This window comes from Alosa sapidissima, chromosome 11 (assembly GCF_018492685.1).
Source record: "Alosa sapidissima isolate fAloSap1 chromosome 11, fAloSap1.pri, whole genome shotgun sequence".
Lineage (NCBI taxonomy): Eukaryota > Metazoa > Chordata > Actinopteri > Clupeiformes > Clupeidae > Alosa > Alosa sapidissima.
This window is the reverse complement of record NC_055967.1, coordinates 31,774,528-31,797,701: the sequence shown is the minus strand read 5'-3', so window position 1 is coordinate 31,797,701 and position 23,174 is coordinate 31,774,528. Positions and strand designations below refer to the sequence as shown.

At 41.7% G+C, this 23,174-nt stretch overlaps 4 protein-coding genes and 1 long non-coding RNA gene across 6 annotated transcripts; 2 read left to right on the top strand and 3 right to left on the bottom strand.

Moving 5' to 3' along the window:
• Positions 1-384: 384 nt before the first annotated feature.
• nudt7 (nudix (nucleoside diphosphate linked moiety X)-type motif 7) lies at positions 385-2,236 on the bottom strand. 2 transcript variants are annotated; one of them, XM_042110670.1, is made up of 4 exons: positions 2,034-2,236; positions 1,709-1,865; positions 1,348-1,506; positions 385-821 (listed from the first exon to the last, which is right to left on the bottom strand). In XM_042110670.1, exons 2-4 carry the CDS (start codon positions 1,862-1,864, stop codon positions 471-473), a joined length of 666 nt encoding a protein of 221 aa, XP_041966604.1. In that variant the 5' UTR covers position 1,865; positions 2,034-2,236; the 3' UTR covers positions 385-470. The 2 variants fall into 2 exon arrangements, with proteins under 2 accessions (XP_041966604.1, XP_041966605.1); XM_042110671.1 differs by lacking the exon at positions 1,709-1,865.
• A 216-nt stretch (positions 2,237-2,452) lies between these two features.
• LOC121724252 (calcium and integrin-binding protein 1-like) lies at positions 2,453-5,110 on the top strand. Its single transcript, XM_042110673.1, has 7 exons — positions 2,453-2,677; positions 3,271-3,305; positions 3,806-3,899; positions 4,001-4,154; positions 4,392-4,510; positions 4,694-4,782; positions 4,869-5,110. Exons 1-7 carry the CDS (start codon positions 2,627-2,629, stop codon positions 4,888-4,890), a joined length of 564 nt encoding a protein of 187 aa, XP_041966607.1. The 5' UTR covers positions 2,453-2,626; the 3' UTR covers positions 4,891-5,110.
• LOC121724249 (RCC1 domain-containing protein 1-like) lies at positions 4,391-13,365 on the bottom strand. Its single transcript, XM_042110669.1, has 8 exons — positions 12,889-13,365; positions 12,469-12,678; positions 11,026-11,191; positions 6,639-6,760; positions 6,138-6,230; positions 5,660-5,806; positions 5,557-5,586; positions 4,391-5,343 (listed from the first exon to the last, which is right to left on the bottom strand). Exons 1-8 carry the CDS (start codon positions 13,121-13,123, stop codon positions 5,174-5,176), a joined length of 1,173 nt encoding a protein of 390 aa, XP_041966603.1. The 5' UTR covers positions 13,124-13,365; the 3' UTR covers positions 4,391-5,173.
• Positions 7,425-8,696, top strand: LOC121724253. Its single transcript, XR_006035169.1, has 2 exons — positions 7,425-7,498; positions 7,865-8,696. It is a non-coding gene; the product is annotated as an uncharacterized LOC121724253 (long non-coding RNA).
• A 95-nt stretch (positions 13,366-13,460) lies between the features above and the next one.
• On the bottom strand, positions 13,461-22,810 carry unc45a (unc-45 myosin chaperone A). Its single transcript, XM_042110658.1, has 19 exons — positions 22,626-22,810; positions 22,170-22,371; positions 21,875-22,050; positions 21,591-21,680; positions 21,319-21,486; positions 21,001-21,169; positions 20,438-20,608; positions 20,176-20,347; positions 18,661-18,961; positions 18,442-18,536; positions 18,172-18,313; positions 17,915-18,055; positions 17,433-17,560; positions 17,160-17,226; positions 16,934-17,047; positions 15,513-15,628; positions 15,258-15,375; positions 14,676-14,831; positions 13,461-14,409 (listed from the first exon to the last, which is right to left on the bottom strand). Exons 2-19 carry the CDS (start codon positions 22,369-22,371, stop codon positions 14,104-14,106), a joined length of 2,832 nt encoding a protein of 943 aa, XP_041966592.1. The 5' UTR covers positions 22,626-22,810; the 3' UTR covers positions 13,461-14,103.
• Between the last annotated feature and the right edge of the window lie 364 nt (positions 22,811-23,174).

The following is a 23,174-nucleotide window of genomic DNA, read 5'->3' as shown; positions in this document are numbered from 1 at the left end:
TCGATTGTGGTGCTACCAAAAAATTCACCATGATCCTGTATTTTGTTCAGACCTCTTTCGAACGCATTTGATACAACAGGCTCGGTTATTGCTACGAACCCAATCTTATCCGCGGCTGAGGAACCCCTAATCAGTTCATCGTGCACTAAAATATAAATTTCTGCATGTATTCATTTATAAGTTACAAAGACACAAATGACAAATTCTTTAAAATACGTTAAGAAACTTACACAGGCTCAGTATGCAACACTTCAATCGTATCTCGCTGTCAAATGCATTACTGACCTCTATTGGTTGACGTTGGAATTGGTCAGAGGCCAGCTTCTCATTTGAAAACATTTGCATAGTTGAAAACATCACAAAAACCCAAAATACAGGGATATGTTCTGTAAAAAGTATAGTTGTTTTATTTACAAAGGCTGTACAAATAACATATTGGTAGACATGATACAGACATCTCAGAATGACTATCAGAGTTTGCTTATACGCAAATCAATGTTGTGTTGGAAAAATGCTAACGGATTATCCAGGTCGAAACCAACATTGAACTCCGGCATCTTCTGAGTGGCCAGTACAGCCACAAGGATGGCCAGCATTGCTGTGAGTCCCCAAATGTGTTGCTGCTTCCCTGAGCTGGGGTCTGAGTAGAAGAAGCTGTGGAGAGGTTCCGGGATCCTGGGAACAGGGTAAACCGAGTGCGCTGCCTTCTGTCTGAAGAAGTCCAGAGGCACAGTGAACACCTCACTCACTTCCGCTGGGTTTGCCTGGGCCACAAATGACTCCTCAATGAAGCCCACCACTGGTGTTACCAACAGGCCGCGCTATTTCAATAAGGGAAAATATGTAAGACATATGTAAACATTGACAGTGTTTGAGAACTACTTGAGTAGTATATAGCTTTCTTTTTGTTGGAAAAAATATGTAATTTGTAAGGACGTCCAAAGATGATATTTCTCATCTGTACATTGTAAGTGACTTCTTTTTATTAACACAGAAAGACAAAGTGCCTAATGAAATACAGCGAAAGCCTTCCCAAAAGCATCATAATTGTGAATCTTTTTTTCCATAAAAAAAACCAAACATAATACAACATAAGCTATATACTAAGCCTAGAAACTTCTAATCATACGATACATGCCACATATTTGGTTTGTGTGTGGTTTCTTTAAGAAAATTGCAATTGATAACGCATCAGTGAACATATTATTGTTCTTTCTTTTGTATGATATCATACATTGGTGCATTATAGTCAAGCACTTTACATTGCTACTCCACACAAAAGTCGCTGTATAAATTATTCATTGACTCATTGATTAAAACACAACAAGACAAGTGGAAATTATGTACCTTGTTAATGATGGGGAAGAGTTTACAGACCACCTCCACCTGTTCAGGAGGAAGGCCTATTTCCTCTTTAGCTTCCCTCAAGGCTGTGTCCACCTCATCTTGATCCTCAGGGTCAGACTTTCCACCCGGAAAACACACTTCTCCAGCATTGCTTTTGAGCTGCAAAAACATGTATAAAAATGTTAGTTATTTGTATTCTATGTGGAAATGTAGCCTACTTCGCAAGGGCCAACACTTATGGGGTTTAAATGACGTTTTGTCAAGTCCAAAACATTTAGATTGTGGTTCAGGTCTGGTCTCTGTTTAATTTAGAAAAGTATATTACAGAACAACAGTGACATTAAAGAATAGGCCTACTGACATGAGGTGAACGTAAAGTCATCAATACGTGTAGCTCCCCTCCTCTTACGAACACTGGAATAAGTACTGAGGCTTTTTGCATGACTGGTACATAGGAAAACACGTCCCCAACGTCGTACTTCTTCAGAGCGATCTTGACTGTTTCTTTAATGTCCATCCTAAGAGAGACAAAGTACGTGTTTTGAAAATACCGCAAAACACTCGTCATATTTGGTTGAGCATAACAAGACTAACCAGGCATAGCAATGTTTTGCTGACGACTCGAGATACTAGCATTAGCACAACAGATGAAATAGCAGACGTGTAACAAACAGTGGGAGACATACCTTCATTATTTATTACAGTTGCACCCAGGTGTCACGTCTCGTTTGGCATTACATGTATATTTTCCTTGATCTAGCAAATCACAAAATGACCGATGTCAAAGGACAGATGGGTAGTTGACTGCTGGCACCTATCTGTCGGACGCGCCTCGGGAAAACCCGGAAGTTTAAATGGCTTTAACAATCTGTTCTAATTTTGGAGGAAAAAAGTGGCCTTAATATTACAATATGAATGGGCGGAACTCATGGGAATCGTTCTGAAAATATTTATTTATATAGTAACAATGACAGCACTTTATCTGTATGTCCTAACGTCATTATACGTGCACAAAAATCTCATGTTTCCCATCTTTGCGGCATTGAACTGAAAGTATTTGGCATTTTGCACCTGATCCGTTCCGGGAAAAAAGGAAGGTATTTTTTCGCTCCAAAGGTTATTGGACCAGAGAACTTTGGATCATATGCAAATGTAGTTTCCATAGGTACCATTACGCAGTTACAGGAAGGGGAAGTGACAACTTAGTTCTGCGTGCAACCCAAACAAACCGAACTTGTATCTAAAAGAAAGATCAGCTGAACTTAACTTATTTTTAGATATGGGAGGATCAGCAAGTCAGTTGCCGAAGGAACAGCTCGCAGAATACCAGGTGAGCCCAACTACACTTCAAATGAGAAAACGCACTCAGTTTTTTTATGGACAACTTGGTTATCTGGCGTTACGCTTGTTCCTAAAAGTTCAGCCAGCCTTCAGTGAAGTTAGAAGCTAAACTGCTGAGCCGAAGCAGCATAGCCTAGCCAGCTAAGTTAACTTTCCACAACTAAATTGTGAGGTGGTCAAAGGGGTATTTGTCCAGTAGCTGAAAAAGAAAAAAACAGATGTGTACCAACATTTGTTTTTACAATGTCTGTGGAAAACGGGAGGATGGCTAAAGTTGTTTCCTAGCTAGCTTTGTGCGTTACCTCGCCATTAGCCTGCATAAAGCATTATTATACGGTCTATACGGATAATGTTAGTTTTCAGTCAAAGTTTAATGTCAGGATAGATAGACGATTGTAAAGGTAAAGGTAACTCCAGCACCTGTCATGTGTTTGTTTTTAACTGTCAGTGTCAGTGCAACAAGTTGTTATTGAAATTACTTGACGTGGACTGATAACAGGAACTTGACCTGGGAAATGCGTAGCTCAAAGGCTTTTTCATGGCTCGATTGATGCAAATGTCTGTTTTTTTTATTTTTCACAGGAGCTTACTTTTCTATCAAAACAAGAAATTTTACTGTAAGTACAAGTTCAATCGTATTTTGCCCCATTATTTGGAAGATAAACCACACATATGTAGTAGTCCGACATAATATTTCCAGCTAGAAAATAGAGAAAGAACTTTCTGATGACCAAGGCACTCCTTAATTAAGATGTCTTTATTACAAAAATGACATGCCCTACATGTTAAAACCTGTTAAAAATGCCCACGCGTAGCGGCATGCAGACCTCCTTCAGGGCATAGTATTTCCAGCCTTACAAATCAGCTATGTGCATAGTAATAGGCACAGCAAGCCTGTGGTAAAATGAGTCCAGTAGTAGTAAAATAGAGCTGACTTCCTGGTAAGATAGTACTTTGCCCGACTTAAGCAACATGAGGTTAAGGAAAAGTTAAGTGTTAGAATACTTATCATATCATATAAACATAATAGTCCACCTAAAATAAATCATAAATAAACAATGCTGCTTACTCAAGTCACAATGTTAAACGAATTGATATTCATTGTATGTTCCTATAGTGCTCACAAAAGATTCAACGAACTCACAAAAGATGAGCGAAATCCCCCCACCAGGGTGCCCATGGATAAAATACTGGCATTGCCAGAACTCAAGGTGACATTTATGGCAGGATATTAAGACCTCTTCCTTATAAGCTAAATTTATTATCTCCATAACTGTTGACTATCTATCTACATGGGTTATTTGTTCTGCAGTCAAATCCTTTCCGGAAAAGGATTTGTCATGTCTTCTCCACATCTGAGGTAAAAGATGGAAGTCTCACCTTTGAGGACTTCCTGGATCTCTTGAGTGCTTTCAGTGACTCGGCAACCTTGGAAATCAAATCCCACTACGCCTTCCGTATTTTTGGTGAGTACATATCTCATTGGGCTTAGAGCAAGGAACATTTCTGTGTCTAAGTTATCAGAAACCTTTGAAGTCATAATGTATATAATGATCAATTTTCAAATATTGAACGGCCTGGCCCGTGTCTAAAATCAAGCACAGTGCCTTAGAACTTTAATCCCTGCATCTATCTCACTTTGCAAGTTACTTACACCTGAATAGTGTATAAATAAAATCTCATTAAACATTTTCTGGGTACAGATTTTGATGATGATGGGACACTAGATGGAGGGGACTTGGAAAAACTGGTGAACTGTCTGACGGGTGACACCGATGATACACGGCTCACCCAAGAGGAGATGAGACAGCTAATAACCAATGTAATTATCTGCAGTCTGCATCATTTAATGTTTTTTTTGTGCACTGTCCCTGTTTAAGTACATAAAGTACAAAATTACAGTAGTCTCTGGCCCCTCTACAGTCTCAAAGCTGTAAAACAGAGTTTGAGAGTTTTCTCTGTGTAACCTGTACTCTTTTGACTGGGTTTCATTGTGCTTTTGTAGATTCTGGAAGAGTCGGACATTGATAAAGATGGCACGGTGAATCTCTCTGAATTCCAGCATGTCATCTCAAGGTCTCCGGACTTTGTCAGGTAGGATGGCACAGGTTATAGATTACCTGTATTTATTGTCAACTTTTATATATTCTGAAATGTATTATTGTTTCTTTTTTTTACAGTTCTTTCAAGATTGTGTTGTAAATTATAAGGATTTGGAATGGGTCCACAATTTTCACAGAGAACACCAGCATTTTATCCTTTCAAACAGTTATAAACATGATGTTGCCTTTGAACAAATTTTCTGTTTGATGTTTTCTATCACGGGTCTGTACAGGGGCATTTTTAAATTTGTATGTGTAATCTTTGTTAAATCTTTGTGCAATAAAACATTCTACACTGTAAATAAAATGTACTAAGAATATTTACAACCATGTTCATTGATTTCATGTAGTGATTGTCAATCCACCTGTTTACATATAGCTGCTTAGTCATCTGCATGTGATCCTGCAGGGTTTGCTTGAGTTGCAGACACAAATGTGTTCCATGGCCCGCATTTCACATCTTCCACATGCAGTCCATGTCTTGGGAAAAAGTCCACAAGGGAAGGTTGATCTGAGCTGCATAGATTCTCATGCCCCAACTGTCCATAGTCACCTAAATATGAAAGAATATGAAATCATGTTAATGACATACTGTAATTTCGAATATAGTAAATACATATTTATTGTACAGATAGAAAGCATCTGCACATTTAATATGTAAGACTGTAATCTTACAATGTAGACACACCAGAGAATGGTGTAAATCATATCTGTAACATGCACCACATGTACTCCCAACAACAGTAATTACAGCTTCTCAACTTACCCCATCCCCAGGTATACAGATCCCCTTGACCTACAAAAAAACAGAAGACTTAATACAAGTGCTCTTAACATAACTATATGTAAGATATTTACTGTGACCTTACAACTGACTGCAGCTGTGTGGCGGGACCCACAGCTAACACTGCTGACTTCTGAAACATGTGGAATGTCCAGCAGGGCAGGAAAGGCTTGGATGGAGATGAACACGTCCTCCACCGTCTCCTCCTGTTCACTTTCGGACTGCACAGTTTCTGATGGAAACAACAGTCTTCTCCATTAAATATATTAATAATTATTAATAATATTCACACACACAGATTCTTCAGGTGTTTCAAAGATTATGTAAAACAAAAATAGATGCTGGTACATGTTACATAACTTGGTCATTGCCAATTCTTATATTTATTTATTTTCTATGGGCCTATATAAAAAGAAGCAAGAAAGTTGTGGTATTTGGCAGTAGCTGTAGTACAGCATGATTGAAGGAAGTTGTTAGAACAAACGACATCATGCTGCATTACATCAGTGTTTATTTCCTTACGGTGATTGGCACAGAGGGCGTCTTATCAGTTTAGGACTAACCTTTGTTTTGTTCAGCCTCTTCCCTGCAGCGGCGGGACGGGAGACCTAGCTGGCCACTCTCGTTCCAGCCCCACATGTACAAATCTCCGCCCTCTGGCACCAGTGCACACAGAACACATAGATCCGTTTGGTCAGAAAATATACTCCACTTCAGATCTCATTTAAAGGCGCACTCCTTGAGTATGATCCATTGGACTTTTTGCCCAACTTAACTAAATTCCCCACACGATCTGATCATACAGTGTGTGTATTCACAGTAAAATGCAGTTTTCAAATCACAATTCAGTTTTCGAGCACAGTCCTGACTTTTGGAAACAAACAAAATGACTAGGACAGAGCCACACTCTTCAGAAAGAAGAAGTATAATTGAATTCGATATTTGATTTCAAATATATATATATATATATATATATATATAAAAAACATTTTACTTTTTTTCTGCACATTTTACGTACGGTTGCTGACAACAGATGCATACTATATCCATGCGGGTTCTCTCACCGCTGATGCATGCAGAGTGCCATCCTCCTGCTGCCACCACACACACAGGGAGACCCCACAGCGCCTCCACCACCCGCGGCTCTTCCTCTGCAACCAGAGTGCCGTGGCCCAGCTGACCATGGCTGCATGAAGCATATGATTATGGTTATGGTACTTAGCAGACGCTTTTGTCCAAAGCAACATACAAATAACAACAATACAAAGTTAAATTTAACAATAAACGACTAAAAAAGTAAGTAGGACTACATTAAGGAGAATACCAATAATAAAACAATGTCAATTAAATCAATAGCCTAATGAAAATAAATAAATCCTATAATATACAAATCATAACGCATAAGAAACGCTTAATAAACTAAGTGCATGTTGAACAGATATGCCTTCAGACCCCTCTTGAAATGTATGTAGGTTTGTGAATGCTGCCAGTGAGTTTCGTTAGAGCGGTCCCTACCATTTTGTGTGCGAGGACTGTTCCTTGATTTACATGCTACTGAGCCTCGCTCAGTATGGTATCTTCAAGTCATAGAGCAGGGTTATGGTTATTGTATTTAGCAGAAGCTTTTGTCCAAAGCAACTTATAAATACATCAGAAATACTAAAGGTCCTATTCTGTAACTTCTGTAAGCTAATCTTCACGGTCCTTGTGTTGTGAACAAACATACTGATTAATCAGGTTACCATGTTATTTGTCCACTATTAGTCTAATTCCTCATTTATCATTACGTCACAGCCTATTCCGATACAGTAAAGTTAAGTTTCACTTTCTCATGTAGGTTTCAATTTCTTGAGAAATGAAAGCTTCACAGAAAGATAGCCTACACAGAGATTGTCAGTTAGACTAACTCGGCAAACAGCTGAAGGTATGTGTTTTGTTTTTCCATTGAATGAACAAATAATTGACTAGAAAGTATTGTGAGGTAGTTTAAAGGGGCATCTGAACAAAATTCAGACAGTTGAATTTAACATGAAACAGATAGAAGACCTTCCAATCATAATAATAATTGGGTAATTATCCTGTCAGTTTGCGGGAGACTTCCAAGAGAATATAAGGACAATGTTTCTGATTATGGCATGTTAAGAGCTGCTATTTTGTGGTTATGCAATGCAGTAATTTAAAACTGTTTAGTTACAGTACATAAAATAATATGATTTCAAAAGTTAAAAATTATCAAGGTGAATTATATGTCTTCTTCTGAGATTCAACACAAATTACATATTTTTTCCAGCTAGAGGGGGTCATGCCGACAATTAAACTCCTGGAAGACATTGAGGACCTGAGTCGTTCAAGATTTGGTCAGCCAAGTCCCAGACATGGGTTAGAGCTGTTGTTCTGGTTTGCTACAGAATATATTTTGTTTGACAACAACCACCAGATTGTCATGATATACAATCCAAAGGATGGGTACTTTGGCTTCCATCACTTCAAAAACAGAATTGATAATCAAGATGGTCGACTTCTACCCGTTCAGATCAGCCCATACTATGAAGTGGGTAACTTAGGGTCAACAGGAGCAAACCAACTACCTTACTATGTAACAAAGAAGTTCACACACGGCATAGATGGAAGTAACACTGATCGCCTTATTATTGGCTTGAATTCAAATGGGAAAATTCGTAAAGTCTATGTGACACAACATAAAGATCTGAGAAACTTTAGTCAGGACAACACTTATCAGCTCAGCGAGAGCCTTCTATATGAAATTCACAATATTTCCCGCTGTGAGGCTTTCTTGAAAAAGGTCCGTGAAACAGGAAATGTGAAGGCAAAGGCAAAGTCAAGACAGAGACAAGGAGAATATGTCTCTATTCCTATGGATGACAATTTTCCAACACAAGAGGAAAAGACATGTTGTCCATGCACAATTCTTTAAATATGCATAAAATAGAAATCCTCTAGATTGCTTCATGATTACAAATAGTTTTTTTAGTCTGTTGTGAAAGTCTGGTCTTGATCCCTCTGTATTCATCATGCTTACTTCTTTAACAGCCTGAGGTTACTGATCTTGCAACTGATTTTGCGGTTTACTTTAATGTCTATATATGCTTGGCTATATGTGTCATCATTGTTGTTGTTTTTATTTTTTGTTTTTATTTTATTTCTGTTACTTTATTCCTGGGGCCTATTGCACAAAACTAGGATAAGGGATTAAGCCGGGATATCTTGGTTATCCTGGCTCAAATTATCCGTGATCCAGTTGCACAAAAGCGGGATAGGGGGCAGCAGGATATGTTATGGTATAAGTTACCATGGCGATTTATTCTGTGAAGCTAGCCTGCTCCAGACCAGGCTAAATTCCAGGATCTATTTAATCTCATCCCTTATCTCAGTCAGCAGTCACCACAAACGGAAACCAATAGTTATTCCACTGCCCACTACACATTGTTATCACATATACCTAGACCATACATGGACCTAGACTTTTTACCTGACCGGCCCGCGTAAGGTCCGTGAAAGAACAATAGTCAAGAGCCTAGCATAGAGATAATGCACGCAAATCAATATCGTTGCTTTTATTTTGAAAGCGATTGCTATTTGTACGCCCATACATTTGTGCGTGGATGCATACGATGTAAACACCCTCACTGATGTGCTGGTGAATAGAATTTATGCTTCTGCGTCGACACAATGCAGTTGCCTTTAAGTCAGCGTAAACCTTTCAAAGTTTTGTGTGTCTTATGTCTGCGCCGCTTATGTCTGTTGGCGATACGAAGTGTTAATTTCAAAACGTTACTGGCAGATAGATAGTTTACATTCGGATAACCTCGTCATTGTAACCAAAATATGTCTGAGTTTATTTGCAAAGCTTATGTTAGCGAACTACTGTAGTATGATGCTACTACCCACAGGTTGCTTGAAGCAGCCGGCTCAACACACAGGGCGCATCACAGTTTTGTGCATAAAGTTAAAGCAAAAACATAGCCTACATTTTTAAAATAGTTTTCTTTGTGCATGTTGATTAACTAATGACAGCCTACTATTGTCTGCTCCACGTTTTAATAGTCTAATTCTGCATAGAGTTAATTTAATGATGGTAATGATTTAATGATTAAATATTAAATATTGCTGAGTGTTGCTGAAATGGTGGCTGGATGAAATGTACTGACTCCTTCACATTTTCATGGCCTAGCCTAATTATATAGATATTGTAGTACTTTTTTATATCAGTCTTTGAAAACTGAAAAAAATAAATAAAAATGTCAATGTCAAAAAATCATTTTCGAGAATGAGGATTAAATAGGACATAGATTAAATAGCCTATTGCTGTTTTTCCTTTGTCTCCCTCACATTTTCATCTGTTCTTATGAGTAGTAAACAAAACCATATGATTTACTTAATGTTATACAAGAACAGAATAGAATTGGACAGAATTGAGTTCAGACTTGAGTTCGGTATTTTGGGTCCGGCCCTCCTCAACAGTCCCAGTTTGTCATGTGGCCCCTTGGGGAAATTAGTTGCCCACCCCTGACCTAGACCCACTGTCATTATTTAAACATTTGTAATCATTAAATAACTTTTACATACTCGCCATTCCCGACCTGTCATGCGACAATGTGACATCACAGGAGTGCCTAACCATTTTGCGCGTGGTGGTCGCGGCACTAGTTGCAATATTCTCCTAAACAGAGGTGTTGCTGTTTGTTGCTGGTGTGAAAAGGCTACCGCTACCTACTTCACACAGTAGAAGAAGCAATGAAGCCGCTCTAGTTGCCATGGTGAATCAGTGAATCTGTGATCGGTGGCGCGGTCTATTTGAGGGAGCCGTGAGCGCGCACTTATCCAGGATAGGTTTCACCTGGCTTGATGAATCCATGTCTGCTCCTCCTGGCTTGCTCGTTGTGCAACCAATTAAGCCTGTACGCTCTTGTTTTGGATTCATTGAGCGCAGCTCAGTAACTTATCCCGGATGTCTTAATTCTGCTTTTGTGCAATAGGCCCCTGCTTACCCCCTTGTTTAGAGACATCTTGTTGCCATTATTTCTATGGATTTTAAAGTATATATGTTTTACAAATATAATTTGGATCACTGAGAAATATGTTTATTATTTTCTGGGTTAATGCCCCAGAAACCCAGGTTAATGGGGTGACTGGGGACTCCTCTCTCCTTTTACCCCAATAGGTTAGATAGCTGACACTTGAAAAATTCCATTTTTCACATAGATCTCTTTTTCTCGAGGTCACCGAGTACTGCCGGTACGAAAAAAAAAGAAAAAAGAAAGAAAAGCTAGGTGTTGAGTTACTGCAGCCATCAGCTAGAGTAGCCAGGCAGCTACAGTGCTACACTCTGGGGCCATGTTCATGCTGGCCGGAATTCTCCTATAATCACCCTAGCACATAATGTACAACAGAGATGAGTAAGAGACTTTATATACATGCATGCAGTCTCACCTTCCACTACCCCAGGTGTATATGGTGCCACCAGCGCACAGGAGGAGGGCATGGGCTGTGCCCAGAGCCAGCCTCTCAGCACGGAGCTGAGGAGACAACGGACGGAAAAGAGGGGGTTCCGAGGCAATGTACCCCTCTGGAGCAAGTGGGAGTGGGGCAGGATGACCTGCAGATTGAGCAAACTTGTGATGGACAATCTGGTTGTGTGTACTTGTAATGTTACAGAAAGTGCTCTTGGGTAAAGGACTACTACTACTACTTATAATAATAATAATAATAATAATAATAAATAATTACAATAGTAATAAATAATTACAATAATAATAAATAATTACAATAATAATAATAATAATAATAATAATAATAATACATTTAAAAGCGCTTTTCAAGTCAGCCAAAGAAACTGTACAATTAAAAGGTTATGGATGTTATACATTACAAACAGACAGAAATTGCTAACACAGAGGACACTGTACAAATAAAAGTTCAAGACGCTATACACTACAAACTGAGGCACAGACAGATGATAATGCACACCAGAGAACAAGAATACAGGGCACAGTGGAAAGAAGACATTGTGAGAAATAAAATAAAAAGAAGACAAAATAAAGAAACAGGATAAAAAACAGTTTTGAGGCTGTGGAATGGGATAAGGAGGCGGAGGGGAAAGCTGTTCTGAACAGATGTGTTCTAAGCATGGTTTTTAAGGTGGGACATGTACAACTGCACAGTGCTAATGGCAGGGCACTCCAGAGTTTAGGGCCTGCCACGCTGAATGAAGGTCCTGTCACCCATAGAGCAAAGCCTAGGGGGGGGTGGATAGGAGATGGGCATCTGTGGAGCGTAGAATACAAGGCGGTGTGTATGGGGTTAGGAAATTTGATGGGTAGGGAGGGGCCAGATTGTGGAGAGATTTGTGTACAAGGAGAATAATTTTGGATTGGATGCGGTATTGAACTGGGAGCCAGTGTAATTGGTGGAGGATGGAGGTGATGTGATCCCATGGCCTATGGCTGAGCACCCTAGCAGCAGAGTTTTGAATATATTGTGGGCTGTTTAATCTTTTGGATGAGATGCCAGTGCGTAGGACATTGCAGTAATCTAACCTGGAGGCGATGAAAGCATGAGTGACTGTCTCAGCGGGAGATGGGGTTAGAGAGGGATGAGCTTCAGGTGAAAGAAAACGGTTTTGGTGATGTTTTTGATGCGAGTCAAAGGAGAGGGTAGAGTCAACCATGATACCAAGGTTTCTTAGCTCAGCAGAGGTGGTGGTGAAGTAAGTTAGCTGTGAATGTGCCAGTTTTAACTACAAAGACTAAGTCTGCTGGAGAGTATTGCGGGAGAATGTTGCCAAAGAGACATTTCAAACATGTTTTCATTTTGAAGGTGAGTGTATTGATTGGCTTCCACTTTACTTATTCTGATAGAACTAGGTTGCATCACCTGTCTTTCTGTCTGATGAATCCTGTTCTGACTTCAAAACAAGCTCCATGTCTGCTCCATCACAAGTCCAACACTCGACTCTGTCTGTGAAGCGAAGAGTCAGGTATCTCTCAGTGATCCAGGCATCCACACACCCACCGCTCCCGCTGATGCTTTTTCGGCTGTCTGATGAACCATCAGTGAATCCTGTCAGATGCACCTGTCCTTCACCTGAGAAAGAACAAGACTGAGGTCAACCCTGTTAGGTAATGTTTCCCCAAGACAATACACGAAAATGTGGCACTAGAAAATAATAAACTCATTAAAGGTTTTTCCAATGTGTCATAATCTGCGTGTAACTCGCCATATGGCCACTGTTTACTCTTTATCAGAGGAGTCAGTTGTCGCATTGCAACTGTCAACTCAATAAGCCAAACTTACCTTTCCCAGAAAAGGAAGCCGTGCGACTCCAGCACGCAATAACCTGCATGTTCCAAGCCTCAGGTTCCTTCTCATGTTTGGTCTCTGATACAAGTCTGACTGGACTGTCATTTGAGTTTTTTATAACGGCAGGAACAGCTATTTTAACTTGCTTCTCGCCAGGTGTCCCACAACCCGCTTTACCGAATGGCACAATTTGCCCAAAGCCGTTAAAACCAAAGCCAAACCAACTCATTTGATCGTGGTAGCTGCTACATGCTAGCGCAGGCAGCCAGGGTTAACGTTAACCTGCTATCATTGTCGGGTAGGTATCGTTAGGTGCAAGCCTCTTACGATTAATGTTAATGTCCAGCCAAAGAAAACACTTTCAAAGACGTGTCTTCATCATCCTCAACGACTCTACGCAGTACAACACAGCATGCTTAACTACTTGTGGGGGGCGCCATTGCAAGTTTGAGTTATGAGCATGCGCAGAAACTGAAATCGGAGTTGTCAAACTGCTGTTGTAGTACTTTAGCGTGCAGTGATGGGATTTTACTTTTGATTGAAATTAGTGGTTTCCAGCACTCAAATAATACATATTTTTTTTATTGCGCGGTAGTCCATGTAAAAATATTATTTTATACATAGAGAAAGCATTGGTGTACGGTACACACATTTAGTGTTCATATAAAAAGGCACAGCATACCATAATTCAACAGTGCAGATGATATATATAAAAAAAGAAATCCCTCTTGTTGTATAATGCAAATCATACCCAATATTGAACATGAAAACATCACGATTTCTTCTGTTTAAGACATTAACCAGGCTTTTGGAATGCAAGTGTTAAATACTATGCAGTATGCAGTCATTACATAAAACAAATAAGATGGAAACGTTTTGTGTGTGTGTGGAATGTGGCAGCACATTATTCTGCACTACATTGGGTGTGCTTGGATTGGAGCAACTGTAGTGTTCATGATGCTTATAATTTCTTAGAATTCACTTCAAACTGGATTGATAACACTGCAGCTTTCCATGCTAGTTTTCTTGAGCACTGGCTGCCTACTTCAGTGGGATGTGACGAACCACAGAGCCAAAACATAACTCAACTGCCTCTCTTACTAAAACATCACATGACCAGACAGAATGACAACTTTTCTTGAAGTCTTATGTCTTAGTGGACTCTTGAAGGCCCCATGTGCTGTATTGGAGATCTCATGAGAGCTATGGTCACGCCTCGGACCTGTGCTCTCCTGCCTTGGACCTGGGCTCTCCTGCTTGGGCTCCCGCCTGGATCAGCCCGTAGCCCAGGGCCAGGTCAAGACATTGCTGAGCGATACGAGACTCGGGGGTGGGTGCCGGGTTGTCCCCTTTGGCCATGACAGAGAGGATCTCCAGAGCCTCGCTCTCAATAAACTTCTCCGCCAGGTCGCGCTGCGCCTCCATTAGATTCATTGTGATGACTGCGCCGCGGTGACGGAGGTCCTGACTGTCGCTTAGCAACAGTGCCTGCATGATTTCGAGCCAATGGCTTGTCTAAAAGAGCGAAGGACACAGGAGAAACTTTGAGATAAAACTTTCTGATTTGAATCAATCATATTTTGGGTACATACTTGTCCATAATTGACTTGTTGGAATTCTTCATACACTGCCTCTTTTGCAGTAGTGGAAAGCACTGAAACAACAGCATTGTACAAAAGGCTGCCTCTCCCATACTGAGGCATATATATTTGCTATTAATACAAAACATACCCAATACTATGTGCTCAACCCTATATCACTGTAGGCTGCCAAAATCTCACCGTGTCAGGGATACGGCCACATAGGTCAGGCTGCTGTGCGGTCAACATGGCGAGTGTGCCAGCTGCTGCCTTGCGGAGCCTCTCGTCATCCTCGCCAGAGTACAGCACTAGCAGCTTCAGTCGGTCACTCCCCGTGTCCAGGAACAATTTCTGCACCTGAGGTCAGACACAGGGATAACGGAGCTTTTTACCCATCTTTCTTCCAGGAAAAAAAAAACAACATTTTACATACACTGCTACCTACCGTAAATATCCACATATTTTGTGTGATTGTATCAGAGGAAGTATATTGTTTTCACATGGGAAGTATAACCCATGCTTCTTTTTTAAAAGTATTTTTGGGGTAATTTTTGCCTTCATTCGGAGAGGCCAGTGAAGAGTGACAGGAAGTGAGTGGGAGAGAGAGATGAAGTAGGATCAGGAAATGATCATGGGTCAGGTTTGAACCTGGAACCCCATGGGCTGGGCATGTGGTATGGACGGACACGCTGCCACTTGCACCACCTGAACCCCCCCCCCCCACTCCCGCCCCCCCCAATATGCATCTGTATCAAAGACATCCAGGTGATTCAGGTGACTCACCTCCGTGCTAAGGACCAGGTTGCACATGCACTCCGTGGCTGCGGCACGCACCATGTCGTGCTCCTCAAACATAAAGCCCTCCACCTTTGGCACAGCCTTCTCCTTAATGATCTTCTGCCTGCTCAAGACAGCAGCAGCTCATTAGCTGTTCAATTAAATGGTCTAGTAGTCAATTAAATGATCTAGTATGTAAACATATTGATTGGTTCAGAGAACTTGTAGTGTACAGTACGTTTTTCCCCTGAGCTGACTGACCTGAGTTTCTCGCTGATGCCAGCCAAGTTGGTGAGGGCCATCAGTGCTTCAAAGTTTTGCAACGAAGTGCACTCCAGCTGTAGCAGGCTGACGAGAGGACGGACCACTTCATAGATCTAAAACAAAGTTGTATTACCAACATCAACACATTACATTTATATAGCACTTTTCTAGGCACACGTTACAGTAAAGGGAGGAGGACATCACCTTAACCACCACCAATGTGTAGCATCGGAATGAGAATATACTAACATATACAACTGGCCACTTCAACCCACTGTGTTGTTATTTTAAAGCAGTGGTCCCCAAACTTTTTCTTCCGAGGGCCAGCTCACTATGCCTGGCTCTAAGAGAGGGCCAGAGACTCGGAGTATATCAGTAAACATAAATAGCTTAGTGCTGTGAACAACAACAGTCTACCTTCTATTACATTTAATCATAGGCTACTGCAATTTAATACCATTGTTAGCTGTGTTTATATTGCCATCATGCCATGTAAAATGTAGCTCAAATGAAATAATACTAATAAAAAGACTAGAGCATTCCCAAAAGTATTAGCAGGGAGTCCCAAAAGTATATTTTATTTAAAATGTGTGAACTCTGAACTTTGTGTCTTAGCATACACAGCTCAAGTTGTGAACAAGCAATATCCTACAAATAATTTAAAGTTCTCAAACTATGAGACTTTTATGAAATGCTGGCAAAAACATCTGGAATGACCACCATTCTAACTTTCACTCACCTGATGAGAACTTTGTGAATTGTGAATTTGGATGAACATTTGAACGAGTGAATAAGTCCCAGAAATATGACTTGAATAGAAGTTAGTTAGTTATTAACAGTTAATTGATAAACTTTTAGAATACTTTGAGCACTGATGCAGTCAGCATAGGCCTCTTACATTGTTTGCAGGTATAGGCCTACATTTCTACATTTCTGCTCCTTGTTGGTGCCCCCCCCCAATTCCAATCCTCCCCCACCTTTCTTATGCAGCCCTTGCCACTTAATCTACTAAACCCCTCTTCTACTGCACTTTTTACTCCCCCCACTTTGCACAAATAGGCTGACACCAGACATAATTTCACTGCATTTCTTACTTCCAGTAACTATATGCATGTGACAATAAACTTCCTTGTATCCTTGTATCCTTGTACATTTCATTCCGTTTTCGATGGTAAACACGAAACAGCGCCAAAACAACCACCAGTGGACAAAAAGAGTATTACACGTGTACTGTTAAGACTCGCCATAGAGAATGAATGGGGGAAATTACGGAGGTTATAGTTTGACATGTCATACTCCCGTGCGGGCCAGATGCTATATACCACAGACATGTTTTGGGGGGCCACCAAAAATGAGGTGGCGGGCCGTAGTTTGGGGACCACTGTTTTAAAGCTAAACCCAAGAACCAGACCACTCACTCTCTCTCCAGGGAAGGCGATCTCTGGGTTGTGCGTGATGGTGATTTTGGCCAGTGCCTGTGCTGCTTTGGTCTTGCCCTTGTCTGTACTTTCTGTGACAAGTGGGAGCAGAGCCTGAAACCATAGAGCAAGGACTTCCATTAATACCAATATGTAGCCCAGTTGGGTGTATGTAATTGTAATGTGGTTGAAGTTGAGAATCGATAATGCTTGAAAATGCTCCGACCTTTCCTCCCCCCTGTGCTACCACTGTTCCCCTGTCCTCTTGTCGTTCCACCAACGCCAGGAACACCCTAGAATGTTACAAACCAGAAGGAACACTAAGCACATCACTAACAGTTATGATAATGCTACTAGTCACACTCTGGATGAAAATCAAACCATGCTTCTGGAGAGATCAAGTTAGAACCAAAAGGATGCTAAATAATGTGAACATGCTCATACATTTACAGGATGTTGTATCTACTGTATTTGTGGACAGAGATGATTGAAGTCATACCTGGCGATGCATTCCCTGCAGGACTCTGTGAGGGCTGGGCTCTCCTGCTTGACCATACACGTCAATGCTGACACCACCCCAGCCTCCAGCAGCTTCACCAGCCTCTTCTCCACATAAGATTGAGTGTCCTGTCACACACACACACACACACACACACACACACACACACACACACACACACACACACACACACACAATTACCTTATGGCACAAGAATGACTGAAAACATAGTTCATACTAAATGCCATACTAAACCTATAACACTATACAACCCCTAGCAGAAAACCAGGGGGAACAGCCAGGTTTTTTTTCTCTTGGTTGTAGGTGAACCCCTCTTTAACAACAAATGTGTGAAATGTGGTAAGGGGAGGGCCCATGGTCCACTTTTGCTCAAGGTGACTGTTTCTAAGACAGTGACTTCTGAGCTGATTAGTTGCAAAAGTTCTGCCCTGCAAAAGTAAACACATCACAACTGCCAGTACCTTCGGATGCTCTTCAGGCACATGCTGTTTGGCATACTTGGCCAGCTCCACCATCTGAGGGTCAGGCTTGTCCGCGTCGTAGCTGTTGGTGCAGTTCACCAGCGTGGAGCCAATAGCGAACAGTACAGTCTTATCCTCAGACTGCGGAGATGGAAAGAGGACAGGGCACTTATTTACTGCTGACCGGAAGGCATTCAGGAACCATGGAGAACCATTTTGTTTAGATTCTAGAATTCAAAGGCTGGTGGTCAGAATACCTTAGCCAGGTGGAACATGGCTTGTAGGGCGTTCTTGTCCTGCACCAGGTCCTCCTTCACATCTGCGTCAAAGGTCAAGTACGCAAGGCCCTCGATGGCCCATCGCCGTGAGGTGGCCGGTAGCGACTCGTTACATAACCACCTGTGAGAAGAGGTGCAGGAAAACATTGCTCTTCTTATCAAAAGGCTAGACATGCTCTGATGGGAATGAAACAAAAACAAGCTCAACTAAATCCGCTAAAAACTAAAAAACTATAAATAATGACTTACTTTCTGCACTGTTTGGCCAATTTTAATGTGGAGCCTTCGGCAAATTGCTTCATGCTGAAATCGGTGCCTCCTGCTGATCCCAGTTTACACAATCCCTTTGAGACACACACACACACACACACACACACACACACAGACTTTTAGGACTCAACGACAGAATGGAACTCTTAAATCCTATCCAGGTGTACATACTAAATAGCTCTTTGGTCTGAGACTCACAACCAGTGCCCTGACACGTATCCTGTCGTTCTCGCTGTTCTTGTAGAGGTCCTTCAGGAGTGTCACGCCGTTCGCTGTGATGAACGAGGCCCTCTTAGCCTTGCCAGCTGCATGGATGAGGGTCTCCACTGCCACCTGCTGGTGGACGAGGTCCTTTGAGGCACAAAGAGCGATGACCGCGTCCATCATGCCAGATAGCTCCAGCGTGCGGTTGCCAACATCACTGGGGCCCTGCAGTAGCACAGACACTGCCTGGATAGCCCGTAGCTTTGACTCCAGACTTGTGCGCTCAAAATGATTCCTGACAATATAGAAAAGGCAAAATCACTTAGTTTTCATTATCATAAAGGTTAAAACAGTAAACCATATATACTGTATTGTAAAGTCACTATAGTACTGTACCTTAGAGTATGTTTTTGTATACTGTATTTTATTGTCTATAACAGTGTATCAGTTTGTTACAGTTAATCTGAAAACTAAGTGGTTGCAATAAGTGATCATTTCTCCACACTGGCAAAAAATAAAAAGTTTGCACAATGTCAATTGTCAATCAAATGGTACGTCAATAAACAGCAACCAATATGACATATTGTCTCATCCCTTCCATGCTACCAATCTACTTCTTCTACATTTACATTCACATGTATTTATTTAGCAGACACTGTTATCCAAAGCGACTTGCATGCTAGCCCAGGTCCTTATCCACTACACTACCACGGCCCGTGGTTCTACATACACTTAAAAGACAGTGGCCCTCATTTATCAACCGAGCGTAGAAACCAGCGCAGATTTGAGTGCAGGAGGCTCATGTGATTCATGAAACGTCCCCATCACTCCAATTACAGCAAGAGTGAATGTGTGTTGGTAAATGTGGTGGCTGAAAGAAAACGTAATTTAAATATCAATTTAATTTACGCCTTGCCCATAGGATTTATGACATAAAGGTGCATAATACGTCGAAAAAAGAGAAACATTTCTGACCAGGAGATAGCTGCATTGACATTGCAAATCGCGGAACCTTGTTAATTTTAACAGCTAGAAAAGTGTCATCAAGAAAGCCGGGAAACTAGGCTAGCGATTTAAGTGTACCAGACTTTATTTTCACAGAGAAAAGTATTTATGACTGTTGGAAAGCTAAAATAATTCTCTCCACATATGGCTATCCTAAACCATCAGATGTGTCAACATAACAGGCTACATTACTGAACGTAGGCTACACATGTGCAGGAAAAGTCTTAGGTCCAAGATATTCCATGTATTCAACTCTAAAACTTTCCAATCCTCTGCCGATTTACTACTGCACCATGCTATGCTGCCACAAAAACTTGTGTACACAAGTTGAGACTTGATGTGAGATCCGTGCGTAGCCACTGCTCACGTTCAAATTGATAAAGGCCATGCTTTGCGTGGAAATGAGCGTATGCTTGTCCTACGCCTGTTTTATGTCGTACGTTTGTTTCGTAAATGAGGGCCAATGGCTCCACCTTTCAAAATGTTACATTGCCTTTAACTCACTTCACGTATTCTTCACAGATGCGGCCGAAGTTCTCCCTCTCAGCGTCACTCTTCAGGTCCTCATGAAGTTTGCTGAGTAGCACTGAACTGCTCATGTGGGAGTTGTCTGTCACCGGGGGACCGTTGTTGATCTCTGGCACTGTTCCTGCTACTTCCAGAATGTTCTTAAGTCCTGAACGTGGAAGAAGGATGTCCAGATTGAGCTTGTTGAACAACATGGTTTTAATAAGCAAAAGCCACAGTATGTCAGTCTGGCCCTTACCCTGGTCTGTCACCCACAGTGTGAGTGAGTTGTCTGGGTTCTTCTGGGATTTGCGGGGAACTTGCTTGACCAGCAGGTTGATGGCACTGTCTCGGCCGGGTCCGGACACGCTAGCTGCGGGCAGCATGTCCAGGAGGTGCCGCATCATGGAACGCAGCTCCCGAGACGGTTCTGTGACACAAACACACACACAGTTAGACATACAAATATGCACAGTGACACGGGCAACATAATGTCCATGGCCACCAACACATTTTTACAGATTCCTGCAGGAAGTACAGCAAACAAAAGCTTTATGTTCTACTTTTAAAGAAAATACACTGCCCAGGTCACTCAGTGCATAATAAGACATTAGTTTACAAAAGTGCTTCAACAATGCTCTTCTGTGTGTTTTTGTATAAAGCCCACCCTGCATCAGATGAATGACTCTTCACCTGGCTCAGTTCCCTAGCTAAGACTTGCATTTGGAAGTGCCAAATAAAGTGTTAGCCTGAACAGTCTCCAGTAAAACCCTTCCTTACAGGACACCAGCACAATATTCGGTCAGCAAAGTCCTTCCATACCAGGCAGGATGGCCTCGTCTTTCCCTCTGATGTCCTTCTTCATGCCCTCGGTGAGCGCCTCAAACATAACCTGGAGCAGGTGGCACGCTGCCAGGGACACGGCCTGCTCCCCAGAGCCCATGACCGCACATAGCTTTTCCATGCCAAGTTCATTCACAATAGCCATGGTCTGTCAACAAGGACACAATTGTTTTCACAACTCTTTTCTGTATTATGTTAAGACATGCTTGTGTGTTTGCAAACCTTGCTTGTTTGCTATGATTAAATATTGATCACCTCTGTTATTTAGTTTATCAGTGGGGAAAGAAATCCACTCACCCTTGACTGGTGTCCGGTACACAAGCCGACCAGCGTTCTGAGGGCAGACAACAGAATTTCCTCCTGCTTGGACTCAAGGAGCCTCTGGAGGAGTTTCACGCCATCATTGCGAAAAATCTGCTCGGCTCCTGCATCCTCACGGGAGAGGACCACCAGGTTCTGAGCTGCCTGCATGTGGAGGAAAGAAAGACAGGATGAAATGAGATGGGTGCGCAATAGTAACGCATGGCTACACACAGTGTGTGTGTGTGTGTGTGTGTGATGTCCTTTACCTTCTGTTTGTCTGACTGTGATGTCGAGCTGTCAATCAGGAGTTTGAACATCTGCTGGACACGAGCATCTGTGGAGGAGAGCTGTGACGCCTGAAGGAGTGACCAGAAGAGTAGATAGAAAGTCTTCAGCTACATACAACTCAATACAATGAATAGGCAATGGAAATGCAGTCACATCATGGCTATGTTCTTGCAGAGTAACACTGTGTAACATCCGTTTTACAGAGCAAGAACTGAACTGGTCATTCAAAGATTAATTCTGATTTTTTTTTTAAGCCAATTACCTTTTGTTGGATCTGAGCGCCAAGTTGACGCAGGAGGTCCTGGAATGCTTTGTTTTTTGGCTCCAGCTGTGCGCATTTCTGCGCGTCCAGGAATGCCTGATCCAGTCGGCTAAGGTTCTGCAGTGCCTGCGCACGACGATACCTTGCTTTGACATCACCTGGATCGGTATCAAGAGCTGGACAAAGACCATGTATACTCTTCAATGTTTGGCCTATTCATTACTCTATTCACTTTACTTACATTCGAGCAGATATTTGGAAACAGAGGGAACGCCAAGGTTGTAGAGATGCATACCTTTTGACGCATCCGTCTCAGCCTTGGAATAGTCTTCCAGCTTCAGGTAACAGGCGGAGCGGTTGCGATAGAGGATGGCATTATCGGACTTGCTCTCGGTAAGTTTCAGTGCCTTGGTATAAGAGCACAGTGCTCCTTGAAAATCGCCCGTTTTAAAGAGGTTGTTTCCTTCTTCCCTCAAAGCCGTCGCGTCCTGGGTCATCTAGGGTATACCCCACTAGATTAACAATCTTGGTTTCTGAGGTCTTCTAACTTGTGACACTGTAACTGTTACCCTACTCCCGTAGCCCATAGGCGATAGAAAACATGAGGAAGGAAACTGGCATTCTTTACAATAACAGATTCACACTATAACAGCAAAAACATTACTGCACAATGTCAAACGTTGATGAATGAACGGATAAGGTTTCAATGAATAGGCATTGACTTGAATGGTATGCTATTAAAATAACTTACCTTTTCGTTTCAGCTTATTCACAAGATCAAAGGGAATGTAAACTATTAGGCTATGTAATGTGTAGCTGTATGGAAGATCGTGGAAATATTAGCAATCCATGCTAAACTACTCCGTTATTGTTATTTCACTAGACTGTTCTAGATTGTCACTTGCGCCTGTGTATTTCCGGGTGTGGTGCACGCTGATGACGATTTGAAGCAGCCCCGCCTCTCTCTTTCGCCTCATAACCATACATGGCTTTGCTGTAGCTGCCCAATGATAAACTGCAGACGCCCTGCAGACAGTTGAATTATTTGCTTAAGTTCCGTTAGAGATACAGGCCTGTGAAACATTTATCTGATTACTTCATATTACGATCACCTCATTTTCTCCAGTAGCCTAGGCTAGATTAGGCCTACCAGACAGACAACAACTGAAATAGCATGAAAACATAAAATAAAAATCCAACATGCAAACAAGACAAGTCATTTTTCATACTGATTTCCTTTATGCAAATACATGTTGAATTGCTCAAACCATGTGAATGCCAGGTGAATTGCTCAAACCAT